Source organism: Scyliorhinus torazame, chromosome 4 (assembly GCF_047496885.1).
Source record: "Scyliorhinus torazame isolate Kashiwa2021f chromosome 4, sScyTor2.1, whole genome shotgun sequence".
NCBI lineage: Eukaryota > Metazoa > Chordata > Chondrichthyes > Carcharhiniformes > Scyliorhinidae > Scyliorhinus > Scyliorhinus torazame.
This window is the reverse complement of record NC_092710.1, coordinates 4,813,181-4,838,878: the sequence shown is the minus strand read 5'-3', so window position 1 is coordinate 4,838,878 and position 25,698 is coordinate 4,813,181. Positions and strand designations below refer to the sequence as shown.

At 55.8% G+C, this 25,698-nt stretch overlaps 1 protein-coding gene across 3 annotated transcripts in view; it reads right to left on the bottom strand.

Annotated features, from left to right (window-relative positions):
* Positions 1–25,262, bottom strand: part of slc43a1b (solute carrier family 43 member 1b) — a 193,366-nt gene extending 168,104 nt beyond the window's left edge. The window contains exons 1-4 of one of the 3 annotated variants that reach the window (XM_072498042.1): positions 24,869–25,262; positions 22,545–22,715; positions 2,958–3,159; positions 74–129 (exon numbers count right to left, since the gene is read on the bottom strand). In XM_072498042.1, coding sequence (XP_072354143.1) covers positions 74–129; positions 2,958–3,159; positions 22,545–22,698 — 412 coding nt within the window. In that variant the 5' untranslated portion in view covers positions 22,699–22,715; positions 24,869–25,262. Of the gene's footprint in view, positions 1–73; positions 130–2,957; positions 3,160–22,544; positions 22,716–24,430; positions 24,516–24,635; positions 24,761–24,868 lie in introns of those variants that run through there. The other 2 variants (XM_072498043.1, XM_072498044.1) reach the window with 2 other exon arrangements.
* Between the last annotated feature and the right edge of the window lie 436 nt (positions 25,263–25,698).

Sequence of the window (25,698 nt, the reverse complement as noted above, 5' to 3'; positions counted from 1 at the left end):
CAGTAAAAGTGGCACTTACTTGGCGGGTTGTAGGCAGCAGTGGCTATCATGGCACAGTAAAAGTGGCACTTACTTGGCGGGTTGTAGGCAGCAGTGGCTATCATGGCACAGGAGATCGCAAAACTGGCACTGCAAAGCAAGAGGGCGAGAGAGGGAGTGAGTGACAGTCAGTGTCATTGCCCCATGGTGAACAACAGCCTTTGTTCTGGGCCCCGTGAACACTCTCACCCCCCCCCCGCTCGATCCCATGCTCCCCTTCCACATTTGTCTCCCATCCCCGTCACCGATCTGGCCATTCTTTCCTGCCCCCTCTCCACATCCTTCCACACGCGCGGCACCAAGAACAAGCAGGAGACCGGGAGGGGTATCTTTTATTTTAAGAAAAAATTTAACTCAAATACAGAATTAACCACATTAACATCGGAGAAATAACTTTGTCATTAACAGTTCAGCAGTTCCTAAAAGTTCCTAAAAGGAAAAACCTGAACTAACTATCCACAACTGCCATCAACTGCGAGTCAGCAACCCAGTACAGCTCAAATGCCACTTATAAATAAAGTTAACAAAATCGCGTTTACTTGCTTCGCCGTGCAGAGAACTTTGGAGAGGGTTCCTTTCAAGAGTAGTCCCTGGACACTTCTGCTCAACCTATCAGCATATAGCAAAATTGCTGTTCAACTTAATATCCTGCAGCAGACAGCAAAACTACAGATAGACCTGGCTCCTCCCCTCCCATTAATTACATCGTCAGTATACCACTACGTTCCATGACCTGCTTAGCTAGGATGACTCCCTCATCAATGATCAACTCCCCGGGGAATCTCCAACAATCAAATCCCATTAACCCTTTATCTGCAACCGAGCGGTTGGAATCAATGATTCCCTCAGCTTTTACGACTCCTTAATTATAGCTTTAGCAGACACACAGCCTGGGTACATAAATTGAACTCTTTTAATAATATTACTGCAACAAATATCCACCTTAAACCAGGTTTTTAAGCTCATTACTGCCACAAATACAAAATAAAATAAAGATACCAACTTCTACATTCATCAAAGCTGGGACTTCTGTCATGTGTGACGGGGTAGGAGCGTTATTTTCCGTTTCCATTCAACCAGTTTGGCCTTTCATCCTGCGCCTCCTGGAATTATTACACTCGGGTTAGATCTCCAACTCATAACAGCAGGAAGAGGCAATTCCGCCAATCCCGAGACTGCTCGACCACTCAATAGGACTACAGCCGATCTTCCGCCTCAACTCCATTTCCCGCCCACTCCCCGTATCCCTCAATTCTCCTCAGTGTCCAAAACAAATCTCTCCTACTCAAGTACAGAACTGAGCTCCCAACGCTCCCTGGGAAATCGGGAATTCCAAAGATTCCACACCTTCGGAGTGAAGAGATTTCTCCTGGTCTCCGTCCAAAATGGCCGACACCTTGTGCTGAGAATGTGAAGCCTCCCCTAGTTCTAAACACTACAGCCCGGGGCCTCCTCCTGTTCCTGCGCAATAGGAGAAGGGGCTGAATGGGGCTTCCTTCTGTTACTGTGTAACAGGCTGGAGAAGGGGCTGAATGGGGCCCCCTCCTGTTCCTGTGTAACAGGCTGGAGAAGGGGCTGAATGGGGCCTCCTCTTGTTCCTGTGTAACAGGCTGGAGAAGGGGCTGAATGGGGCCTCCTCCTGATCCTGTGTAACAGTCTGGAGAAGGGGCAGAATGGGGCCTCCTCCTGTTCCCGTGTAACAGGCTGGAGAAGGGGCTGAATGGGGCCTCCTCTTGTTCCTGTGTAACAGGCTGGAGAAGGGGCTGAATGGGGCCTCCTCCTGTTCCTGCGCAATAGGAGAAGGGGCTGAATGGGGCTTCCTTCTGTTACTGTGTAACAGGCTGGAGAAGGGGCTGAATGGGGCCCCCTCCTGTTCCTGTGTAACAGGCTGGAGAAGGGGCTGAATGGGGCCTCCTCTTGTTCCTGTGTAACAGGCTGGAGAAGGGGCTGAATGGGGCCTCCTCCTGATCCTGTGTAACAGTCTGGAGAAGGGGCAGAATGGGGCCTCCTCCTGTTCCCGTGTAACAGGCTGGAGAAGGGGCTGAATGGGGCCTCCTCCTGTTCCCGTGTGACAGGCTGGAGAAGGGGCTGAATGGGGCCTCCTCCTGTTCCTGTGTAACAGGCTGGAGAAGGGGCTGAATGGGGCCTCCTCCTGATCCTGTGTAACAGGCTGGAGAAGGGGCTGAATGGGGCCTCCTCCTGTTCCCGTGTGACAGGCTGGAGAAGGGGCTGAATGGGGCCTCCTCCTGTTCCTGTGTAACAGGCTGGAGAAGGGGCTGAATGGGGCCTCCTCCTGATCCTGTGTAACAGGCTGGAGAAGGGGCTGAACGGGGCCTCCTCCTGTTCCTGTGTAACGGGTTGGAGAAGGGGATGAATGGGGCCTCCTCCTGTTCCCGTGTGACAGGCTGGAGAAGGGGCTGAATGGGGCCTCCTCCTGTTCCTGTATAACAGGCTGGAGAAGGGGCTGAACGGGGCCTCCTCCTGTTCCTGTGTAACAGGCTGGAAAGGGGAATGAATGGGGCCTCCTCCTGTTCCTGTGTAACGGGCTGGAGAAGGGGCTGAATGGGGCCTCCTCCTGTTCCTGTGTAACAGGCTGGAGAAGGGGCTGAATGGGGCCTCCTCTTGTTCCTGTGTAACGGGCTGGAGAAGGGGCTGAATGGGGCCTACTCCTGTTCCTGTGTAACGGGCTGGAGAAGGGGCTGAATGGGGCCTCCTCCTGTTCCTGGGTAACAGGCTGGAGAAGGGGCTGTATGGGGCCTACTCCTGTTCCTGTGTAACGGGCTGGAGAAGGGGCTGAATGGGGGCCTACTCCTGTGTAAAAGGCCGGTTTGAGGCGCCACCGTGAGGGGGCGGTCCGGGATGGAGGGTGGCGGGAGGTGAAAGGTCAAAGGGCCCCAGGGGAAGGCAGGTCACCTTACCTGCCGACCAGGCGAGGAATCCGGGGCCCGTACTTGTCCATCAGGATGCCCAGCGGGAGGGTGGTAGCGCTCAGCAGGAACGAGCCGATGGTGAAACCCAGATTCAGCATCTCGGCCTGGTCGATGCAGCTCGCCCACGTCCCTCGTCCCGTGGCGTTGCGGGGTCGGCTGCCTGACGAATTCCCCGTCACGTTCACAACCTCTGTGAGGAGAGAGAAAAACGCAAATCGTAAACCAACAAAAGACTGAGCCAGGCCCTTCGGCCCACCCCGCGCATGCAGGCCCCTGAATTCCAGACGTGCTTCCCTCCCCTCCACCTTGACAAGGCAGAGACTTGCATTGACATAGCGCCTTTCACCGAGCGCAGCCGGAGGACGCCCTTTCCAGGCGGAGGGACAGTCAAGGTGCAGGAACGTCGGCAGCCATTTTGGGAACAGCAAGATCCCATAATTAGACACCCGGATGAAGCACCTTGAGGCAGGACCTGGGCATTGTTTGGTCGCTCTGTGGAGGGTGGGGAGGTGGGGGTCACGGACATTACCTACCCCCGGCACCCACAACCGTTCCTCTTCAAAATAAAATCCCTTACACAACACCAGAAAGAAGAGCAGGTGGACAGCAATTACAACACTCCTCTGACAGTGCGGCACTCCCTCAGTACTGATCCTCTGACAGTGCGGCACTCCCTCAGTACTGATCCTCTGACAGTGCGGCTCTCCGTCAGTACTGATCCTCTGACAGTGCAGCACTCCCTCAGTACTGACCCTCTGACAGTGCAGCTCTCCCTCAGCACTTATCCTCTGACAGTGCAGCTCTCCCTCAGTACTGACCCTCTGACAGTGCGGCACTCTCTCAGTACTGATCCTCTGACAGTGCGGCTCTCCGTCAGTACTGATCCTCTGACAGTGCGGCACTCCCTCAGTACTGATCCTCTGACAGTGCGGCACTCCCTCAGTACTGACCCTCTGACAGTGCGGCACTCCCTCAGTACTGACCCTCTGACAGTGCAGCTCTCCCTCAGTACTGACCCTCTGACAGTGCAGCACTCCCTCAGTACTGACCCTCTGACAGTGCGGCACTCCCTCAGTACTGACCCTCTGACAGTGCAGCAATCCGTCTGTACTGACCTTCTGACAGTGCAGCACTCCCTCAGTACTGACCCTCTGACAGTGCGGCACTCCCTCAGTACTGACCCTCTGACAGTGCGGCACTCCCTCAGTACTGACCCTCTGACAGTGCGGCACTCCCTCAGTACTGACCCTCTGACAGTGCGGCACTCCGTCAGTACTGACCCTCTGACAGTGCGGCACTCCCTCAGTACTGATCCTCTGACAGTGCGGCTCTCCCTCAGTACTGACCCTCTGACAGTGCGGCACTCCCTCAGTACTGACCCTCTGACAGTGCAGCACTCCCTCAGTACTGATCCTCTGACAGTGCAGCACTCCCTCAGTACTGACCCTCTGACAGTGCGGCACTCCCCCAGCACTGGCCCTCTGACAGTGCAGCACTCCCTCAGTACTGACCCTCTGACAGTGCGGCGCTCCCTCAGTACTGACCCTCTGACAGTGCAGCACTCACTCAGTATTGACCCTCTGACAGTGCAGCACTCCCTCAGTACTGACCCTCTGACAGTGCAGCTCTCCCTCAATACTGACCCTCTGATAGTGCAGCACTCCCTCAGTACTGACCCTCTGACAGTGCGGCAGTCCCTCAGTACTGACCCTCTGACAGTGCAGCTCTCCCTCAGTACTGACCCTCTGACAGTGCAGCACTCCCTCAGTACTGACCCTCTGACAGTGCAGCACTCCCTCAGTACTGACCCTCTGACAGTGCAGCACGCCCTCAGTACTGAACCTCTGACAGTGCAGCTCTCCCTCAGTACTGACCCTCTGATAGTGCAGCACTCCCTCAGTACTGACCCTCTGACAGTGCGGCAGTCCCTCAGTACTGACCCTCTGACAGTGCAGCTCTCCCTCAGTACTGACCCTCTGACAGTGCAGCACTCCCTCAGTACTGACCCTCTGACAGTGCAGCACTCCCTCAGTACTGACCCTCTGACAGTGCAGCACGCCCTCAGTACTGACCCTCTGACAGTGCAGCTCTCCCTCAATACTGACCCTCTGACAGTGCAGCACTCCCTCAGTACTGACCCTCTGACAGTGCAGCACTCCCTCAGTACTGACCCTCTGACAGTGCAGCACTCCCTCAGTACTGACCGTCTGACAGTGCAGCACTCCCTCAGTACTGACCCTCTGACAGTGCAGCACTCCCTCAGTACTGACCCTCTGACAGTGCAGCACTCCCTCAGTACTGACCCTCTGACAGTGCGGCACTCCCTCAGTACTTACCCTCTGACAGTGCAGCACTCCCTCAGTACTGACCCTCTGACAGTGCAGTGCTCCCTCAGCACTGCCCCTCGGACAGTGCGGCACTCCCTCAGTACTGACCCTTGACAGTGCAGCACTCCCTCAGTACTGACCGTCTGACAGTGCAGCACTCCCTCAGTACTGACCCTCTGACAGAGCGGCGCTCCCTCAGTACTGACCCTCTGACAGTGCAGCACTCCCTCAGTACTGACCCTCTGACAGTGCAGCACTCCCTCAGTACTGACGCTCTGACAGTGCAGCACGCCCTCAGTACTGACCCTCTGACTGTGCGGCACTCCCTCAGTACTGACCCTCTGACAGTGCAGCACTCCCTCAGTACTGACCCTCTGACAGTGCGGCACTCCCTCAGTACTGACCCTCTGACAGTGCAGCACTCCCTCAGTACTGACCCTCTGACAGTTTGGGAATTTTACGTCACAGCTTCACCAGTCGTCAGGTGATGATCATTATTTTGGCATATCTCAAGTTGCTATCTGTGGGTGTGGACTGAAACTGACAAAGCTTTGTTTAGGAGGCATACGCCTGGGACTTGATAAGCCGTAAATAAATAGAAAAGTATGCAGAAAGTGGCTACCTTTAGTCAATTGGTTTTCGGGTGGCGCACGTGAGAATGATGAATACTATCTAAAGATGTGACGTTTGGTCGCTACGAGGAGAAAGAAAATGTTTGCTGAGCAAATTGCAATCCCAGTGCCTGCTGGCAATGTCAACCTCGTCGGACTCACATACCCCTGAAGGAATGGGGTGGATTTGTCCGCCAGCGGCCTATCCCCCTCCAAAACGAAACCACGGCAAGTTGGCGCTGCCAACCAGTGTCACTTTGCTCATCAGGCGGGACGCGACGAAGGCTTGGAAATCCGACCACTCCAGGAATTTTTCAGATTTCAGGGAATCTGCCCATGAAGTGTCGGGAAGCCTGCACAAACGTGGGAGCGGTTTCAGAAAACATGATGGACTGTCCTTGGGAGAACACACCACGAACGTTTCAGAAATTGTCACAAACGATTAAGGGCAGAAGACGCAGGAGCTGAAGTTGGCCGTTCGGCCCATCGAATATGCCTCGCCTCTCAATGAGATTGTGTCTGATCTGATGTGATAATCATCAACACTTTCCCGCCTTATCCCCGTGACCCTCGACCCCCTCACTGTTTTAAAATCTGTCTCTCTCGGCCTTGAACATACTGAGCGGCCCAGCCTCTACAGCTCTCTGCGGTGAAGGGTTCCACACTCTCTCCCTCGGAGATAAGATATTCCTCCTCATCTCTGTGTGAAATGGGCGACCCCTCACTCTGAGATTCTGTCCTCTGGGCCCAGACTCTCTCACACGGGGAAACATCCTCTCAGAATCTCCCCTCACTCTGAGATTCTGTCCTCTGGGCCCAGACTCTCCCGCACGGGGAAACAACCTCTCAGAATCTCCCCTCACTCTGAAATTCTGTCCTCTGCTCCCAGACTCTCCCACACGGGGAAACATCCTCTCAGAATCTCCCCTTCCCTCTGAGATTCTGCCCTCTGCTCCCAGACTCTCCCACACGGGGAAACATCCTCTCAGAATCTCCCCTCACTCTGAGATTCTGCCCTCTGGGCCCAGACTCTCCCACACGGGGAAACATCCTCTCAGAATCTCCCCTCACTCTGAGATTCTGCCCTCTGGGCCCAGACTCTCCCACACGGGGAAACATCCTCTCAGAATCTCCCCTCACTCTGAGATTCTGCCCTCTGGTCCCAGACTCTCCCACACGGGGAAACATCCTCTCAGAATCTCCCCTCACTCTGAGATTCTGCCCTCTGGGCCCAGACTCTCCCACACGGGGAAACATCCTCTCAGAATCCCCCCTCACTCTGAGATTCTGTCCTCTGCTCCCAGACTCTCCCACACGGGGAAACATCCTCTCAGAATCTCCCCTCACTCTGAGATTCTGTCCTCTGCTCCCAGACTCTCCCACACGGGGAAACATCCTCTCAGAATCTCCCCTCACTCTGAGATTCTGCCCTCTGGGCCCAGACTCTCCCACACGGGGAAACATCCTCTCAGAATCTCCCCTCACTCTGAGATTCTGTCCTCTGCTCCCAGACTCTCCCACACGGGGAAACATCCTCTCAGAATCCCCCCTCACTCTGAGATTCTGTCCTCTGCTCCCAGACTCTCCCACACGGGGAAACATCCTCTCAGAATCTCCCCTCACTCTGAGATTCTGCCCTCTGGGCCCAGACTCTCCCACACAGGGAAACATCCTCTCAGAATCTCCCCTCACTCTGAGATTCTACCCTCTGCTCCCTGTGGTAGTATGCATTAGGGGTCATGTGGGACTGTGAAGCCGTGATGCTATTGGCTGACAGATCCCGGGCCCTGGTTGGCTGTTGATCCCTAGCTCCGCCCTGAAGGCGGAGTATAAGAACCCGGGCTTCTCCCCGCAGCTCCAGTCTGTTGCTGAACTGCGGGGAACAAGTCACGCTTAATAAAGCCTCATCGACTTCATCTCTATTCGTCTCTCTCGTAAGTCATTGTGCGCTACAATGTATTAAGCGTGCTTAAAAGAACTATGGAGCTCAGGATCGCCCCGGAATGCCTGCGGGTCAGCCCCCACGCAGTGAACTCAGCAGCAGTTTTTAAACACTGGCAGGCTTGTTTCGAAGGCTACCTCCGAACGGCCCCCGGCCGGATCACAGAAGACCAGAAACTACAGGTCCTGCACTCGAGGGTAAGCCCGGAAATTTACCCTCTCATAGAAGACGCAGAGGATTTCCCGACGGCGCTCGCATTACTGAAGAGCATCTACGTTCGCCCCGTGAACCAGGTCTACGCACGCTACCAACTCGCGACGAGACGGCAAAGTCCCGGAGAATCGCTAGAGGAATTCTATGCCGCGCTGCTAATTTTGGGACGGGCCTGCAGCTGCCCGCCGGTAAACGCGACTGAACACACGGACATGTTAATTCGCGATGCGTTTGTGGCAGGTATGAACTCTCCCCAAATCCGCCAAAGACTTTTAGAAAAAGAGTCGCTAGGACTCTCAGAGGCACGGGCCATCGCAGCTTCCCTAGATGTGGCCTCGCGAAACGCCCGCGCCTACGGCCCCGACCGCGCGGCAGCCCCTTGGGCTCCGTGGACCCCCGTCGCGACAAACCCCCCCCCCTCCCTCACAGGCTTGCGCGGTTAAGACGCCAGATCATCCCGGGGGGCCCGCTGCTATTTCTGCGGCCAGGCGAAACACCTCCGGCAGCGCTGCCCGGCCCGCGCAGCGATTTGCAAGAGCTGCGGCAAAAAGGGCCATTTCGCGGCTGTGTGCCGGTCCCGGGGGGGGTCGCCGCTGTCCCCGGAGAAGAAAGAGTCCAGCGCATCCCAAACGCTCCCCAACCCCCCAGGTGCGACCCGCGGGCGCTGCCATTTTGGGTCCCGGCCACCACGAGGGGAGGATGGGCGCCGCCATCTTGTGACCCCCCAGCCATGTGCGATGCATGGGGGTGGCCATTTTGTCCACCCCCGACCACGTGCGATCTGTGGGGGCGGCCATTTTGTCCACCCCCGGCCGCGTGCGATTCATGGACGCCGCCATCTTGGATGACAACAATGGGCCCCAGCATCGACGGCTCCACGGGGTCCGAAGAAGACGCTGAGACACTACGACCACATCTGGCCTCGGTGACGCTGGATCAAGCACCGCCCCGGACGCTCCAGACGACGACAACAACGGTGCTGATCAACGGACACGAGACACCATGCCTGATCGACTGTGGGAGCACAGAAAGCTTCATCCACCCCGACACGGTAAGACGCTGTTTTTTGACCATCCGTCCCAGTGCGCAAAAGATTTCCCTAGCTGCAGGATCCCACTCCGTAGAGATCAAAGGGTTCTGCATAGTGACCCTAATGGTGCAAGGAAGGGAGTTTAAAAACTACAGGCTCTACGTCCTTCCCCAACTCTGCGCGCCCACATTACTGGGATTAGATTTCCAGTGCAACCTGCAGAGCCGAACGTTTCAATTCGGCGGCCCAATACCCACACTCACTATCTGCGGCCTCGCAACCCTCAAAGTTGAACCTCCATCCTTGTTTGCAAACCTCACCCCGGATTGCAAACCCGTCGCCACTAGGAGCAGACGGTACAGCGCCCAGGACCGGACATTTATCCGGTCCGAAGTCCAGCGGTTGCTGAAGGAAGGCATAATCCAGGCCAGCAATAGTCCCTGGAGAGCACAGGTGGTAGTAGTAAAGACCGGGGAGAAGCAAAGGATGGTCATAGACTATAGCCAGACCATCAACAGGTACACACAGCTAGATGCGTACCCTCCCCCCGCATATCCGACATGGTAAATCGGATTGCCCAATATAAGGTCTTCTCCACCGTGGACCTCAAGTCCACCTATCACCAGCTCCCCATCCGCCCAAGTGACCGCAAGTACACAGCCTTCGAGGCAGATGGGCGACTATACCACTTCCTAAGGGTCCCATTTGGTGTCACAAACGGGGTCTCGGTCTTCCAACGAGAGATGGACCGAATGGTTGATCAACACGGGTTGCAGGCCACGTTCCCGTATCTCGACAACGTAACCATCTGCGGCCACGATCAGCAGGACCACGACGCCAACCTCCAAAAATTCCTCCAGGCCGCAAACGCCTTGAACCTCACATACAACGAGGACAAGTGCGTGTTTAGCACAAACCGGCTGGTCATCCTGGGATACGTAGTGCGCAATGGGATAATAGGCCCCGACCCCGAATGTATGCGCGCCCTCATGGAATTTCCCCTCCCGCACTGCCCAAAAGCCCTAAAACGCTGCCTGGGGTTCTTTTCATACTACGCCCAGTGGGTCCCCCAGTACGCAGACAAGGCCCGCCCCCTAATACAGACCACGACCTTCCCTCTGTCGACAGAGGCTCGCCAGGCCTTCAGCCGCATCAAAGCGGATATCGCAAAGGCCACGATGCGCGCCTTCGACGAGTCCCTCCCCTTCCAGGTCGAGAGCGACGCCTCCGACGTAGCTCTAGCGGCCACCCTTAACCAAGCGGGCAGACCCGTGGCCTTTTTCTCCCGGACCCTCCACGCCTCAGAAATCCGCCACTCCTCAGTGGAAAAGGAAGCCCAAGCCATAGTGGAAGCTGTGCGACACTGGAGGCATTACCTGGCCGGCAGGAGATTCACTCTCCTCACCGACCAACGGTCGGTAGCCTTCATGTTCGATAATGCACAGCGGGGCAAAATTAAAAATGACAAGATCTTAAGGTGGAGGATCGAGCTCTCCACCTTCAACTACGAGATCTTGTACCGTCCCGGAAAGCTGAACGAGCCGTCCGATGCCCTATCCCGCGGCACATGTGCCAACGCACAAATCGACCGTCTCCAAACCCTCCACGAGGACCTCTGCCACCCGGGGGTCACTCGGTTCTACCATTTTATAAAGTCCCGCAACCTCCCCTACTCTGTGGAGGAGGTCCGTACAGTCACCAGGAACTGCCACATCTGCGCAGAGTGCAAACCGCACTTTTTCAGGCCGGATAGTGCGCACCTGATCAAGGCCTCCCGTCCCTTTGAACGCCTCAGTCTGGATTTCAAAGGGCCTCTCCCCTCCACCGATCGCAACATATACTTCCTGAACGTGGTGGACGAGTACTCCCGTTTCCCTTTCGCCATCCCCTGCCCCGACATGACAGCGGCCACAGTTATTAAAGCCCTTAGCACCATATTCACACTGTTCGGTTGCCCCGCATATATCCATAGCGACAGGGGGTCCTCCTTCATGAGTGACGAGCTGCGCCAGTTCCTGCTCAGCAAGGGTATAACCTCGAGCAGGACGACCAGCTCCAACCCCCGGGGGAACGGGCAAGTAGAGAGGGAGAACGGCACGGTCTGGAAGACCGTCCTACTGGCCCTACAGTCCAGGGACCTCCCAGTTTCACGGTGGCAGGAAGTCCTCCTGGACGCTCTCCACTCCATCCGGTCGCTACTGTGTACCACCACTAACCAAACGCCTCATGAGCGCCTCCTTGTCTCCCCCAGGAAGTCCTCCTCCGGAACGTCGCTGCCGACCTGGCTGGCAGCCCCAGGACCCATCTTGCTCCGGAAACATGTGCGGGCGCACAAGTCGGACCCGTTGGTCGAGAGGGTTTGCCTCCTCCACGCGAACCCGCAGTACGCCTACGTGGCGTACCCCGACGGCCGACAGGACACGGTCTCCCTGCGAGACCTGGCGCCCGCCGGCAACACGCACACCCCCCCCGACACCGATCACCCCCTCCCTGCCACCGGCGCACCCCGCGACCGCCCCCTTCCCGGGAGGATCGGTCCTCCTCCCATGTCCGACCAGGAGTGAAGCAGAAGCAGGCACCGAAAAGCTCCCGGAGATGACAACGCGGGAACAAGCACCTGCACCACCACCGGGGCTGAGGCGATCGACAGGGAAGACCAGACCGCCCGCTCGACTCGTGGCATCGGTGTAACACAAGAATGTTGTTGGACTGTAACGAGAATGTTCTTTTCCTCTTACGAATATTGTAAATAGTTCACAAACCCTGTACATAGCCCAATGTAGGGCAAAGTGTAGAGCATTGAAAGGACATGCCAAAAATTTTCTCCTCCCAGGACCAGCCTTGTAAACCCCTACCACCATGCGAAGCACCACCCCGCCGGGTTCATTTTTAACAAGGGGTGAATGTGGTAGTATGCATTAGGGGTCATGTGGGACTGTGAAGCCGTGATGCTATTGGCTGACAGATCCTGGGTCCTGGTTGGCTGTTGATCCCTAGCTCCGCCCTGAAGGCGGAGTATAAGAACCCGGGCTTCTCCCCGCAGCTCCAGTCTGTTGCTGAACTGCGGGGAACAAGTTACGCTTAATAAAGCATCATCGACTTCATCTCTATTCGTCTCCTCGTAAGTCATTGTGCGCTACACTCCCAGACTCTCCCACACGGGGAAACATCCTCTCAGAATCTCCCCTCACTCTGAGATTCTGCCCTCTGGGCCCAGACTCTCCCACACGGGGAAACATCCTCTCAGAATCTCCCCTCACTCTGAGATTCTGTCCTCTGGGCCCAGACTCTCCCACACGGGGAAACATCCTCTCAGAATCTCCCCTCACTCTGAGATTCTGCCCTCTGGGCCCAGACTCCCCCACATGGGGAAACATCCTCTCAGAATCTCCCCTCACTCTGAGATTCTGTCCTCTGGGTCCAGACTCTCCCACACGGGGAAACATCCTCTCAGAATCTCCCCTCACTCTGAGATTCTGTCCTCTGGGTCCAGACTCTCCCACACGGGGAAACATCCTCTCAGAATCTCCCCTCACTCTGAGATTCTGTCCTCTGGGCCCAGACTCTCCCACACTGGGAAACATCCTCTCAGAATCTCCCCTCACTCTGAGATTCTGTCCTCTGCTCCCAGACTCTCCCACACGGGGAAACATCCTCTCAGAATCTCCCCTCACTCTGAGATTCTGCCCTCTGCTCCCAGACTCTCCCACACGGGGAAACATCCTCTCAGAATCTCCCCTCACTCTGAGATTCTGCCCTCTGCTCCCAGACTCTCCCACACGGGGAAACATCCTCTCAGCATCTCCCCTCACTCTGAGATTCTGTCCTCTGGGCCCAGACTCTCCCACATGGGGAAACATCCTCTCAGAATCTCCCCTCACTCTGAGGTTCTGCCCTCTGGGCCCAGACTCTCCCACACGGGGAAACATCCTCTCAGAATCTCCCCTCACTCTGAGATTCTGTCCTCTGGACCCAGACTCTCCCACACGGGGAAACATCCTCTCAGAATCTCCCCTCACTCTGAGATTCTGTCCTCTGCTCCCAGACTCTCCCACACGGGGAAACATCCTCTCAGAATCCCCCCTCACTCTGAGATTCTGTCCTCTGGGCCCAGACTCTCCCACACGGGGAAACATCCTCTCAGCATCGACCCTCACTCTGAGATTCTGTCCTCTGGGCCCAGACTCTCCCACACGGGGAAACATCCTCTCAGAATCTCCCCTCACTCTGAGATTCTGTCCTCTGGGCCCAGACTCTCCCACACGGGGAAACATCCTCTCAGCATCGACCCTGTCAAACCCCCTGGGAATCCTCGATGTCTCAATATGGTTGCCTCTCATTCTTCTAAACTCCCAATGAGGACAGGCCCCGGCCTACTCAACCCCTTCTCATACGAAAATCCCTCCCTCCCCGGGGTCAGCCCAGTGAACCTCCTCTGGACTGCCTCCAGTGTCAGTCTATCTTTCCTCAGATCAGGAGACTAAAACTGTTCTCGATATTCTAACTCGTTCCCTGTGCAGTTTTAGCAAAACTTCCCAATGTTTATAATCCATCCCCTTTGGAATAAAGGACAACGTTTCATTTGTGATTTATGCACAAGAACCCCCAAATACCCCCGTGATGCAGCTTTCTGCAATCTCTCTCCATTTAAATACTATTCAGCATCTTTATTCTTTCTACCAAAGTGCAGAGAACATGATGGACATGTGACTCAGTGGGGCGGCAGAATGTCCAAGTTACCTAACAGCACGTCTTTCGGGACGTGTGGGAGGGAACCGGAGCGCCCGGAGGAAACCCACGCAGACACGGGGAGAACGTGCAGACTCCACACAGACAGTGACCCAGCGGGGAATCGAACCTGGGACCCTGGCGCCGTGAAGTAACAGTGCTAACCACTGCGCTACCGTGTCCCCCCCCCCCCAAGTACAGTTAAAGTTAACAGTCTGCCTTGTGGTATTCTCCATTTTTGTTCCCTTTTCGGAATATCTTCCTTATGAACCCCCATAAATCCCACAGGTTCTCCTTGCAACTTCCAACATTCTGAACCAACGTGTCCCATTTTATTACCATGGTAACACCTAGGCTTTCGAGTCTCACCTTCACCCTCAGTACCTCCTTGACTGAGGAGATATATTCCCAGCCATCCACGATAGCATTGTCGATGGCACAATTGCTTCACAGCTCCAGGGTCCCAGGTTCGATTCCGGCTTGGGTCACTGTCTGTGCGGAGTCTGCATATCCTCCCCGTGTGTGCGTGGGTTTCCTCCGGGTGCTCCGGTTTCCCCCCACAAGTCCAAAGATGTGCAGGTTAGGTGGATTGGCCGTGCTAAATTGCCCTTAGTGTCCAAAAGTGCCATTAGTGTTGGGTGGGGTTGCTGGGTTATGGGGATAGGGTGGAGGTGTTGACCTTGGGTAGGGTGCTCTTTCCAAGAGCCGGTGCAGACTCGATGGGCCGAATGGCCTCCTTCTGCCCTGTAAATTCTATGCTAATCTATGATTCTATGATTACCGTGGCTACCTGCTGCCCTCACACTGTCCCACTTCCCGTCATTTTCAAAATTATGGGGGTGATGGAGGAAAGGTTTAAATTGATGGATTAGCTCATAATCGTCAGCCATAACTGCTGCCTGTCTAGCAGTTTGTACCCTCGGGTCTATCGAAGGTAAGGAATTCTTAAACTCCTCTGAGAGAATCACCTCTCCCACAGCCTCCGAGGGAGGTGCTCGTACTCAATGCTCGTACCCATCTGTTTGAATGGTTCTGCTTAACCCTTTTGAAATTGGCTTACGTCTGTCCAGTCTGTCACCTTGAACTCCGCTGTGCTTCGGGATATCATGGTGCAGATACACACACACTGATGGACACACAGCGGGACCAATCAACACGCACAACACCGCAGCCAATCACCAGTTAGAGCACACTCACTATAAAGGCAGGGGGCATCAGTTTTCCCGCTCATTCGGGATGCAGCCTCCTAGAAGGACAGAGCTTACAGCTTACAGCACAGATCCTCACCATGTGCTGAGTGCATAGACTGGTTAGGACAAGGCATAGGTCTTTAGTTTCATCTAACATCGTGTTAACCCACAGTGAAAGTATGTTCAACAGTTTCTAACTTAATAAAATAGTGTTGCACTATTTTAAGTGTCGGTGGCCTGTAAGTGTTCCACGGATTCAGAGCACCCAACGCATCAGGATGCATCCAGGATAGCTCTTTTCATCTCATCGTAATTCCTAGATAAACGTCCTGGACCCGGTCCTGTCAATTGACTCCGCATGGGTAATGTTTGGTGTGCTGTCGCTTCACAGGGTCGGAGAGTCTGAGAGAGCAGAGAAAAGGCCCTTGGATCCTCCTCCCGCATCTGCGCTGGGCAAAAACAACCAGCGAACTATTCGAGTCCCATTTTCCAGCCCTTGGCCTTGTCTGCAAAAATCCATGTCCCTCCCCTCATTGGCGACCTCTGGCCCTGCCCGTCCCCCGCAGCACGAACTAGTCTCGCTCTGTACCCGCTCCATCCAAACTTTTCTGAATTTTAACGGCCTCTTTTCTCGCAGTGGCGGGGGTGGGGGGAGCCACCAGTCGATTGTTTGCCTTCCCCAGTCCGGCTTCAACCTCACCACTCGCGTCTCGCTCGCAAATCTTTGACGCTGCGAAATGTCTAAGAAAGTCCGGATGATCCCTGGGGGGGCCGGAATATTTTCAGGATCTGGCCCAGCGTCAGGGTCGGGCAGACAAGAACTGAGGGGGGTTCCCCAGCTCCCGCAGACCAGGGGCGAGATTCTCCGACCCCCCCCCCCCCCACTCGGCCGGGTCGGAGAATCGCCGGTGGCTGGCGTGAATCCCGCCCCCGCCGGTTGCCGAATTCTCCGGCACCGGAGATTCGGCGGGGGCGGGAATCGCGCCGCGCCGGTGGGCGTGCCCCCCCCCGCGATTCTCCGCCGTGGATGGGCCTAAGTCCCGCCGCTAAAATGCCTGTCCCGCCGGCGTAGATTAAACCACCTACCTTACCGGCGGGACAAGGCGGCTCGGGCAGGCTCCGGGGTCCCTGGGGGCGGGGGGGGGGGGGCGCGGGGCGATCTGGCCCCGGGGGGGGGGGCCCCCACGGTGGCCTGGCCCGCGATCGGGGCCCACCGATCCGTGGGAGGGCCTGTGCCGGGGGGCACTCTTTTCCTTCCGCCTTCGCCACGGTCTCCACCATGGCGGGGGCGGGAGAGACCCCCTCCACTGCGCATGCGCGGGAAACTGTCAGCGGCCGCTGACGCTCCCGCGCATGCGCCGCCCGGAGATGTCATTTCCGCGCCAGCTGGCGGGGCACCAAAGGCCTTTTCCGCCAGCTGGCGGGGCGGAAATCAGTCCGGCGCGGGCCTAGCCCCTCAAGGTGAGGGCTCGGCCGCTCAAGATGCAGAGGATTCCGCCCCTTTGGGGCGGCGCGATGCCGGACTGATTTGCGCCGGTCGGCGGACATCGCGCCGATACCGGAGAATTTCGCCCCAGCTTTCCTGCGGAATCCTGCCACCCTAAATGTGCCAACCTAACGGTGTCCTCTGTCGTTTCCCTAATATCCATCCACCCCACCCCCCTCCTCGCTCTCCGGTGGTCGGCGTGGGCTCAGGATCGCTCCCGATATTGATCGCAAGAGCAGTGAAGAACGCTGTTATCCTGACGGGCACAGCAGCAAAGTCCACAGCATTTATTGACAGAAGTATTTATATACTATCCTGGCTCCTCTCCCACATTCCACCCTCCACAGCCTGGAGGTCATCCCAAATCCACGCTCCGCATCGCAACTCGGAACAGGCCTCATGGCCCAGAAACCCCGTGATTCATAACCTTCCCTTCGAGTCCACCTGTGGCATCAGCCTCACCCCTCCCTATCTCTGTAACCTCCTCCAGCCCCTACAACCCTCCCTATCTCTGTAACCTCCTCCAGCCCCTACAACCCTCCCTATCTCTGTAACCTCCTCCAGCCCCTACAACCCTCCCTATCTCTGTAGCCTCCTCCAGCCCCTACACCCCTCCCCATCTCTGTAATCTCCTCCAGCCCCTACAACCCTCCCTATCTCTGTAACCTCCTCCAGCCCCTACAACCCTCCCTATCTCTGTAACCTCCTCCAGCCCCTACAACCCTCCGTATCTCCGGAACCTCCTTCAGCCCCTACAACCTTCCCTATCTCTGTAACCTCCTCCAGTCCCCACAACCCTCCCTATCTCTGTAACCTCCTCCAGCCCCTACAACCCTCCCTATCTCTGTAACCTCCTCCAGCCCCGACAACCCTCCCTATCTCTGTAACCTCCTCCAGCCCCTACAACCCTCCCTATCTCTAACCTCCTCCAGCCCAGACAACCCTCCCTATCTCTGTAACCTCCTCCAGCCCCGACAACCCTCCCTATCTCTGTAACCTCCTCCAGCCCCTACAACTCTCCCTATCTCTGTAACCTCCTCCAGCCCCTACAACCCTCCCTATCTCTAACCTCCTCCAGCCCAGACAACCCTCCCTATCTCTGTAACCTCCTCCAGCCCCTACAACCCTCCCTATCTCTGTAACCTCCTCCAGCCCCTACAACCCTCCCTATCTCTGTAACCTCCTCCAGCCCCTACACCCCTCCCCATCTCTGTAATCTCCTCCAGCCCCTACAACCCTCCCTATCTCTGTAACCTCCTCCAGCCCCTACAACCCTCCCTATCTCTGTAACCTCCTCCAGCCCCTACAACCCTCCGTATCTCCGGAACCTCCTTCAGCCCCTACAACCTTCCCTATCTCTGTAACCTCCTCCAGTCCCCACAACCCTCCCTATCTCTGTAACCTCCTCCAGCCCCTACAACCCTCCCTATCTCTGTAACCTCCTCCAGCCCCGACAACCCTCCCTATCTCTGTAACCTCCTCCAGCCCCTACAACCCTCCCTATCTCTAACCTCCTCCAGCCCAGACAACCCTCCCTATCTCTGTAACCTCCTCCAGCCCCGACAACCCTCCCTATCTCTGTAACCTCCTCCAGCCCCTACAACCCTCCCTATCTCTAACCTCCTCCAGCCCAGACAACCCTCCCTATCTCTGTAACCTCCTCCAGCCCCGACAACCCTCCCTATCTCTGTAACCTCCTCCAGCCCCTACAACCCTCCCTATCTCTGTAACCTCCTCCAGCCCCTACAACCCTCCCTATCTCTAACCTCCTCCAGCCCAGACAACCCTCCCTATCTCTGTAACCTCCTCCAGCCCCTACAACCCTCCCTATCTCTGTAACCTCCTCCAGCCCCGACAACCCTCACTACCTCTGTAACCTCCTCCAGCCCCCACAACCCTCCCTATCTCTGTAACCTCCTCCAGCCCCGACAACCCTCACTACCTCTGTAACCTCTTCCAGCCCCCACAACCCTCCCTATCTCTGTAACCTCCTCCAGCCCCTACAACCCTCCCTATCTCTGTAACGTCTCCTGCCCCTACAACCCTCCCTATCTCTGTAACCTCCTCCAGCCCCGACAACATTCCCTATCTCTGTAACCTCCTCCAGCCCCTACAACCCTCCCTATCTCTGTAACCTCCTCCAGCCCCTACAACCCTCCCTATCTCTGTAACCTCCTCCAGGCCCTACAACCCTCCCTATTTCTGTAAGCTCCTCCAGCCCCCACAACTCTCCCTATCTCTGTAACCTCCTCCAGCCCCTACAACCCTCCCTATCTCTGTAACCTCCTCCAGCCCCGATAACACTCCCAATCTCTGTAAACTCCTCCAGCCTCTTCAACCCTCCCTATCTCTGTAATCTCCTCCAGCCCTTGCAACCCTACCTGTCTCTGTAACCTCCTCCAGCCCCGACAACCCTCCCTATCTCTATAACCTCCTCGAGCCCCTACAACCCTCCCTATTACTGCAACCTCCTCCAGCCACTACAACCCTCCCTATCTCTGTAACGTCCTCCAGATCCAACAATCCTCCCTGTCTCTGTAACCTCCTCCAGATCCTACAACACTCCCTATCTCTGTAACCGCCTCCAGCCCCTCCAACCCTCCCTATCTCTGTAACCTCCTCCAGATTCCAAAGTCCTCCCTATCTCTGTACCCTCCTCCAGCTCCTACAACCTTTCCTATCTCCGGAACCTCCTCTAGTCCCTACAATCCTCCCTATCTCTGTAACCTCCTCCAGCCCCTTCAATCCTCCCTATCTCCGGAAACTCCTTCAGCCCCTACAACCCTCCCTATCTCTGTAACCTCCTCCAGATCCTACAGTCCTCCCTATCTCTGTACCCTCCTCCAGCTTCTCCAACCCTCCCTATCCCTGTAACCTCCTCCAGCCTCTACAACCCTCCCCTATCCCTGTAACCTCCTCCAGCCCCTACAACCCTCCCTATCTCTGTAACCTCCTCCAGCCCCTACTACCCTCCCCATCTCTGTAACCTCCTCCAGATTCTACAGTCCTATCTCTGTAACTACCTCCAGCTCCTACCACCCTCCAATTCTCTGTACCCTTCTCAAGCCCCGACAACCTTCCCTATCTCTGGAACCTACTCCAGCCCCTACAACCCTCCCTATCCCCAGAACCTCCATCAGCCCCTACAACCCTCCCTATCTCTGTAACCCCCAACAGCCCCTACAACCCTTCCTATCTCTGTAACCTCCTCCAGCCCCTGCAACCCTCCCTATCTCTGTAACCTCCTCCAGCCCCTTCAACCCTCCCTATACCTGTAACCTCCTCCAGCCACGACACACCTCCCTATCTCTGTAACGTCCTCCAGATCCAACAACCCTCCCTATCACTGTAAACGCCTCCAGCCCCTCCAACCCCCCCCGATATATGTAACCTCCTCCAGCCCCAACAACCCTCCCTATCTCTGTAACCTCCTCCAGCCCCGACAACCCTCCCTATCTCGTTAATCGCCTCCAGCCCCTCCAACCCTCCCGATATATGTAACCTCCTCCAGCCCCATCAACCCTCCCTATCTCTGTAACCTCCTCCAGCCACTACAACCCTCCCTATCTCTGTAACCTCCTCCAGCCCCAACAACACTCCCTATCTCTGTAACCTCCTCCAGTCCCTACAACCCTCCCTATCTCTGTAACCTCCTCCAGCGTCTTCAACCCTCCCCACCTGTGTAACCTCCTCCAGCCACTACAACCCTCCCTATCTTTGTAACTTCCTCCAGATTCTACAGTCCTCTCTATCTCTGTAATCTCCTACAGCCACTACAACCCTCCCTGTCTCCGGAACCTCCTTCAGCCCCTACAACCCTCCCTATCTCTGTAGCCTCCTCCAGCCCCTACAACCCTCCCTACCTCCGGAACCTCCTTCAGCCCCTACAACCCTCCCTGTCTCTGTAACCTCCTCCAGCCGCTACAACCCTCCCTATCTCTGTAACCTCATCCAGCCCCTACAACCCTCTCTATCTATGCAACCTCCTCCAGCCCCTACAACCTTCCCTATCTCTGGTACCTCCTCCAGCCTCTACAACCCTCCCTATCACTGAAATCTCCTCCAGCCCCTACAACCCACCCTATCTCTGTAACCTCATCCAGCCCCTACAACCCTCCCCATCTCTGTAACCTCCTCCATCCCCTACAACCCTCCCTATCACTGAAATCTCCTCCAGCCCCTACAACCCTCCCTATCTCTGTAACCTACTCCAGCCACTACAACCCTCCCTATCTCTGGGACCTCCTCCAGCCCCGACAACCCCCTATCTCTGTAACCTCCTCCAGCCCCTGCAACCCTCCCTATCTCTGTAACCTCCTCCAGTCCCCACAGCCCTCCCTATCTCTGTAACCTCCTACCGCCCCTACACCCCTCCCTATCTCTGTAACCTCCTCCAGCCCCTACAATCCTCCCTATCTCTGTAACCTCCTCCAGCCCCTACAACCCTCCCTATCTCTGTAACCTCCTCCAGCCCCTACAATCCTCCCTATCTCCGTAACCTCCTCCAGCCTCTCCAGCCCTCCCTATCTCTATAACCTCCAGCCCCTACAACCCTCCCTATCTCTGTGACCTCCTCAAGCCCCTACACCCCTCCCTATCTCTGTAACCACCTCCCGCCTCTACAGCTCTCCCTATCTCTAGAACCTCCTCCAGCCCCGACAACCCTCCCTTTCTCTGCAACCTCCTCCAGTCCCCTAACAACCTCTCTATCTCTTTCACCTTAATTATACCACATCAGGCCACGTGGTTATCGATGTTGTCCCATGTGACCATTTGAAGCAAGCTCCTCACCCCTGAGGATTATGCGAGGAATAGAATCATAGATTTCATAGAATTTACAGTGCAGAAGGAGGCCATTCGGCCCATCCAGTCTGCACCTGACCTTGGGAAGAGTACCCTGCCCAAGCCCAGGCCTCCGCCCCATCCCCATAACCCAGTAACCCCACCTAACCTTTTTTGGACACTAAGGGCAATTTATCACGGCCAATCCACCTAACCTGCACATCTTTGGACTGTGGGAGGAAACCAGAGCACCCGGAGGAAACCCACGCACACACGGGGAGGACGTGCAGACTCCGCACAGACAGTGACCCAAGCCGGGAATCGAACCTGGGACCCTGGCGCTGTGAAGCCACAGTGCGAATGTATGACTTTGTATTCGGGAGTACGGCCACTCGGCCCATCGAGCCTGCTCCGCCATTCTATCGGATCCCGTTCGACCTGATCGTGGCCTCGACCCCGCATTCCTGCCGACCCCCTGATGACCTTTCACCCCCAGCCCCCTCGTCAATCAGGAATCTCTCCCGCTCTGCCTTAGAAATATTCCCAGGACCTGCTCCCGCTTTGAGGAAGAGAGTCCCGGAGACTCCCCGGCCTCCGAGAGAGAACATTCCTCCCCATCTCCGTTTGAAACGGCCCCTTATTGTTAAACAGTGACCCCCCTCCCCCTCGGTCTCGATTCCCCCACACGAGGAAACGTCCTCTCCACATCCGCCCTGTCAACACCCCTCAGCTTCTCAAAGGTCGGGATCCAGCGGCCTGTGACTGGGGTAAACTCCAGACGATACCGACCCAGCCCGTCCTAACTCTCCTCACAAGACACCCCGCCCGTTCCTGGAATCAGCCCAGTAAACCTTCCCCGGACTGATTCTAACACGTTGACACCTTCCCTTCAATCAGGAGGCCGACACTGTGCGCAATCCTCCAGATGTGGCCTCCCCAACGCCCTGGACACCGAATCACAACCTCCCGACTTTTATATTCAATTCCCCCTCCCAATAAACAGCGACATTCCTTAACTTTCCCAATCACTCGCTGTACCCGAACCCCGGCCTTTTGTGGTCGATGCCCTCAGACACCCTGATCCCTCTGTAGCTCGGAGCTCTGCAATCTCTCACCCTTCAGATAATGAGCCCCCTTTTTTTATTCGATTAACCTTTTTCCACATTATCTCTCCATTTGCCAGATCTTTATCCCGCTCACTTAACCTCCCCATGCCCCTCCGTCGCCTCCTTGCGTCCCCTTCACAAGTTAGTGTGAAGGATTTACCTGTGCACAGGTGGGAGTAGAAGCCTTCCTTGGTCAACATGAGCAGTAGCGAGGCCCACCCCAGTAGGACAGCGGAGAAGAGGAGGTTTTCGATCACGGCGGTTACGGCCATCCACCATCGCCGCCTGTAGGCCTGGGACAGCGAGGGTGCCATACCTAAACGGAGTGAGACTGAGAGAGAGAGAGAGAGAGACAGGGTGAGGACGAGGCAAGAGAGGGACAAACCCTCGCGGGCTCACACAGAGCGGGGAAACGTACACACCCGTGACAGGGGCGGACACATACACGAGTGACGGGGCAGCCACAGACGGGCGCATGGCAGCGGTGGACACGCAGTCACGTGTGTGACAGGGGCATAAACACGCACATGTGACAGGGATAGACCAACACACGAGTGACAGGGATGGAAACACATACAACACACATGAGTAACAGAGGTAAACACGCACACATGACAAGTGGCACGGGTGGACACATACACATTTGTGCAAGTAACGGATACACAGACACACACATGCAGACACACACACACACAGACAAACACAGACACTCACACACACAGACACACTCACAGACACACACTCACGGACACACTCGCACAGACACACACTCACAGACACACACACACACAGACAAACACAGACACTCACAGACACACAGTCACGGACACACTCACACAGACACACACTCCCAGACACACTCACACAGACACACACTCACAGACACACACACACACACAGACAAACACAGACACTCACAGACACACACTCACGGACACACTCACACAGACACACACTCCCAGACACACTCACACAGACACACACTCACAGACACACACACACACAGACAAACACAGACACTCACACACACAGACACACTCACAGACACACACACAGACAAACACAGACACATAGAGACACACACAGACACACTCACAGACACACACTCACAGACACACTCACAGACACTCACACACACAGACACAAACTCATACAGCCACACACTCCCAGACACACTCACACAGACACACACTGTAGACACACACTCACATAGACACACTCATAGAGTCACACACTCACACAGACACACAAGGACGCAGGCACACGCAAACAGACACATAGAGACACACACAGACACACAACCACAGAGAAATGCAGACACACACATGTGCAGACACAGACACACACATAGAGAGACACAGGCACAGACAAAGAGACAAAAAGACACACACAGAGACACACACACACATAGAGAGAGACAGAGGCACGCAGACACAGACAGAGAGACAAAAAGACATACACACAGAGACACATACACACATAGAGAGACACAGGCACAGACAAAGAGACAAAAAGACACACACAGAGACACACACACACATAGAGAGACAGAGGCACGCAGACACACACAGAGAGACAAAAAGACACACACAGAGACACACACACACATAGAGAGAGACAGAGGCACGCAGACACAGACAGAGAGACAAAAAGACATACACACAGAGACACACACACACATAGAGAGACAGAGGCACGCAGACACAGACAGAGAGACAAAAAGACATACACACAGAGACACACACACACATAGAGAGACAGAGGCACGCAGACACAGACAGAGAGACAAAAAGACATACACACAGAGACACACACACACATAGAGAGACACAGGCACAGACAAAGAGACAAAAAGACACACACAGAGACACACACACACATAGAGAGACAGAGGCACGCAGACACACACACAGAGACAAAAAGACATACACACAGAGACACAAACACACTGACACACACAGACACACAGATAGAGAGACAGAGACACACACACAGACACACAGGAGGAGGGTAACCCAGATGAAACTGCAAACAATATGTTTTAACCTTGAAGCTGAGCTGTGGACAGTGAGTACAGGGTGAGTAAGAGCTGGGGGCCCTGTAACCTGAAACTCACACTCCATGTGCAAGCTTCACAATAAAACTCCTGCAACTATCTCCGCTGCCCCAACAATGAGCCCCTTCGATCGGCGTCTCAGCGAGAGAGAGAGAGATTCAACCCCCCGCAAAGTTCTGACAAATCTCCGGCTACCTGCTGCAATGGTCTGTCTGCCCGACAGTCACTCAGTCCGCGTCCTCGCCAAAGCTCCCACACCAACACTTTGGGAGGGAAGGGAAAGTTTCGTCCAAACTTTGAAACTTCTTCCAAAGTGTGTTCCGCCGTCCCAGCTGCCTCTCCCTCTCTCTCTCTCTCGCTCTCTCTCTCCACCATCCCCCCACTCCACCACCCACCCAGTGTTTATTTACCCCGCCGCTAAAGCTTACTTGCAACCTCGCGCTCAGTGACTGCTCCTGCAGGAGGGTAGAGAGCTCCAGAACGTGTCCCCAATCAGCAGTAAAAGACGCAGCGACAATCCCTCCGCTTTCCCCCTATTATAAAGGAAATTGAGAGTGACTCCAGTTCACACGTGGCAATTTGCAATTCAAGGACAATTCAATATGTCTCTCTCGCTCTCTCTCCCGCACACACACACCAACAGGAAGCGGTTTCCCACGAGGGGGGGTTGCGCCAATCGATCACCGATTGAAGACACTGTGCGCGCGTAGTTCCAGCCCCTGTGAGGCAGGAGCAACCACCCCCAAAAATGGGTAGCTTTCATTCAGCGGAGCTGCGAGCGAGCGAAGGAATCTAGATAGACAGGGAGGTGCTGGGAAACCGGTCTAGCAGCATCTGTGTGCGTGAGAGAGATAGAGAGAGGGAGCGAGGGGGGGGGGCGGGGGAGAGAGAGAGCGAGGGGAGGGAGAGAGAGGCAGATTTCTTCACCGTCCGGATCCAGTATCTTCAGGCCTGAACGGAAGTAGGCCATTCGGCCCCTCCAGCAGGCGCTGCCATTCATTAAAAGGTCGGCGGGTCGCATGGCGGCAGGGCGGCGCAAGTGGTGAGCACGGACCTACGGCCGCTGCGGACGGCGGGTTCGAATCCCGGCCCTGGGTCGCTGTCCGGGTGGAGTTTGCCCATTTCGCCCCCGTGTCTGCGTGGGTTTCACCCCGCCCCCCCACAACCCAAAGATGTGCAGGTCAGGGGGATTGGCCGCGCTAAATTGCCCCTTAATGGGAGAAAAAATGAATTGGATCCTTTAAAATTTAAAACAGGT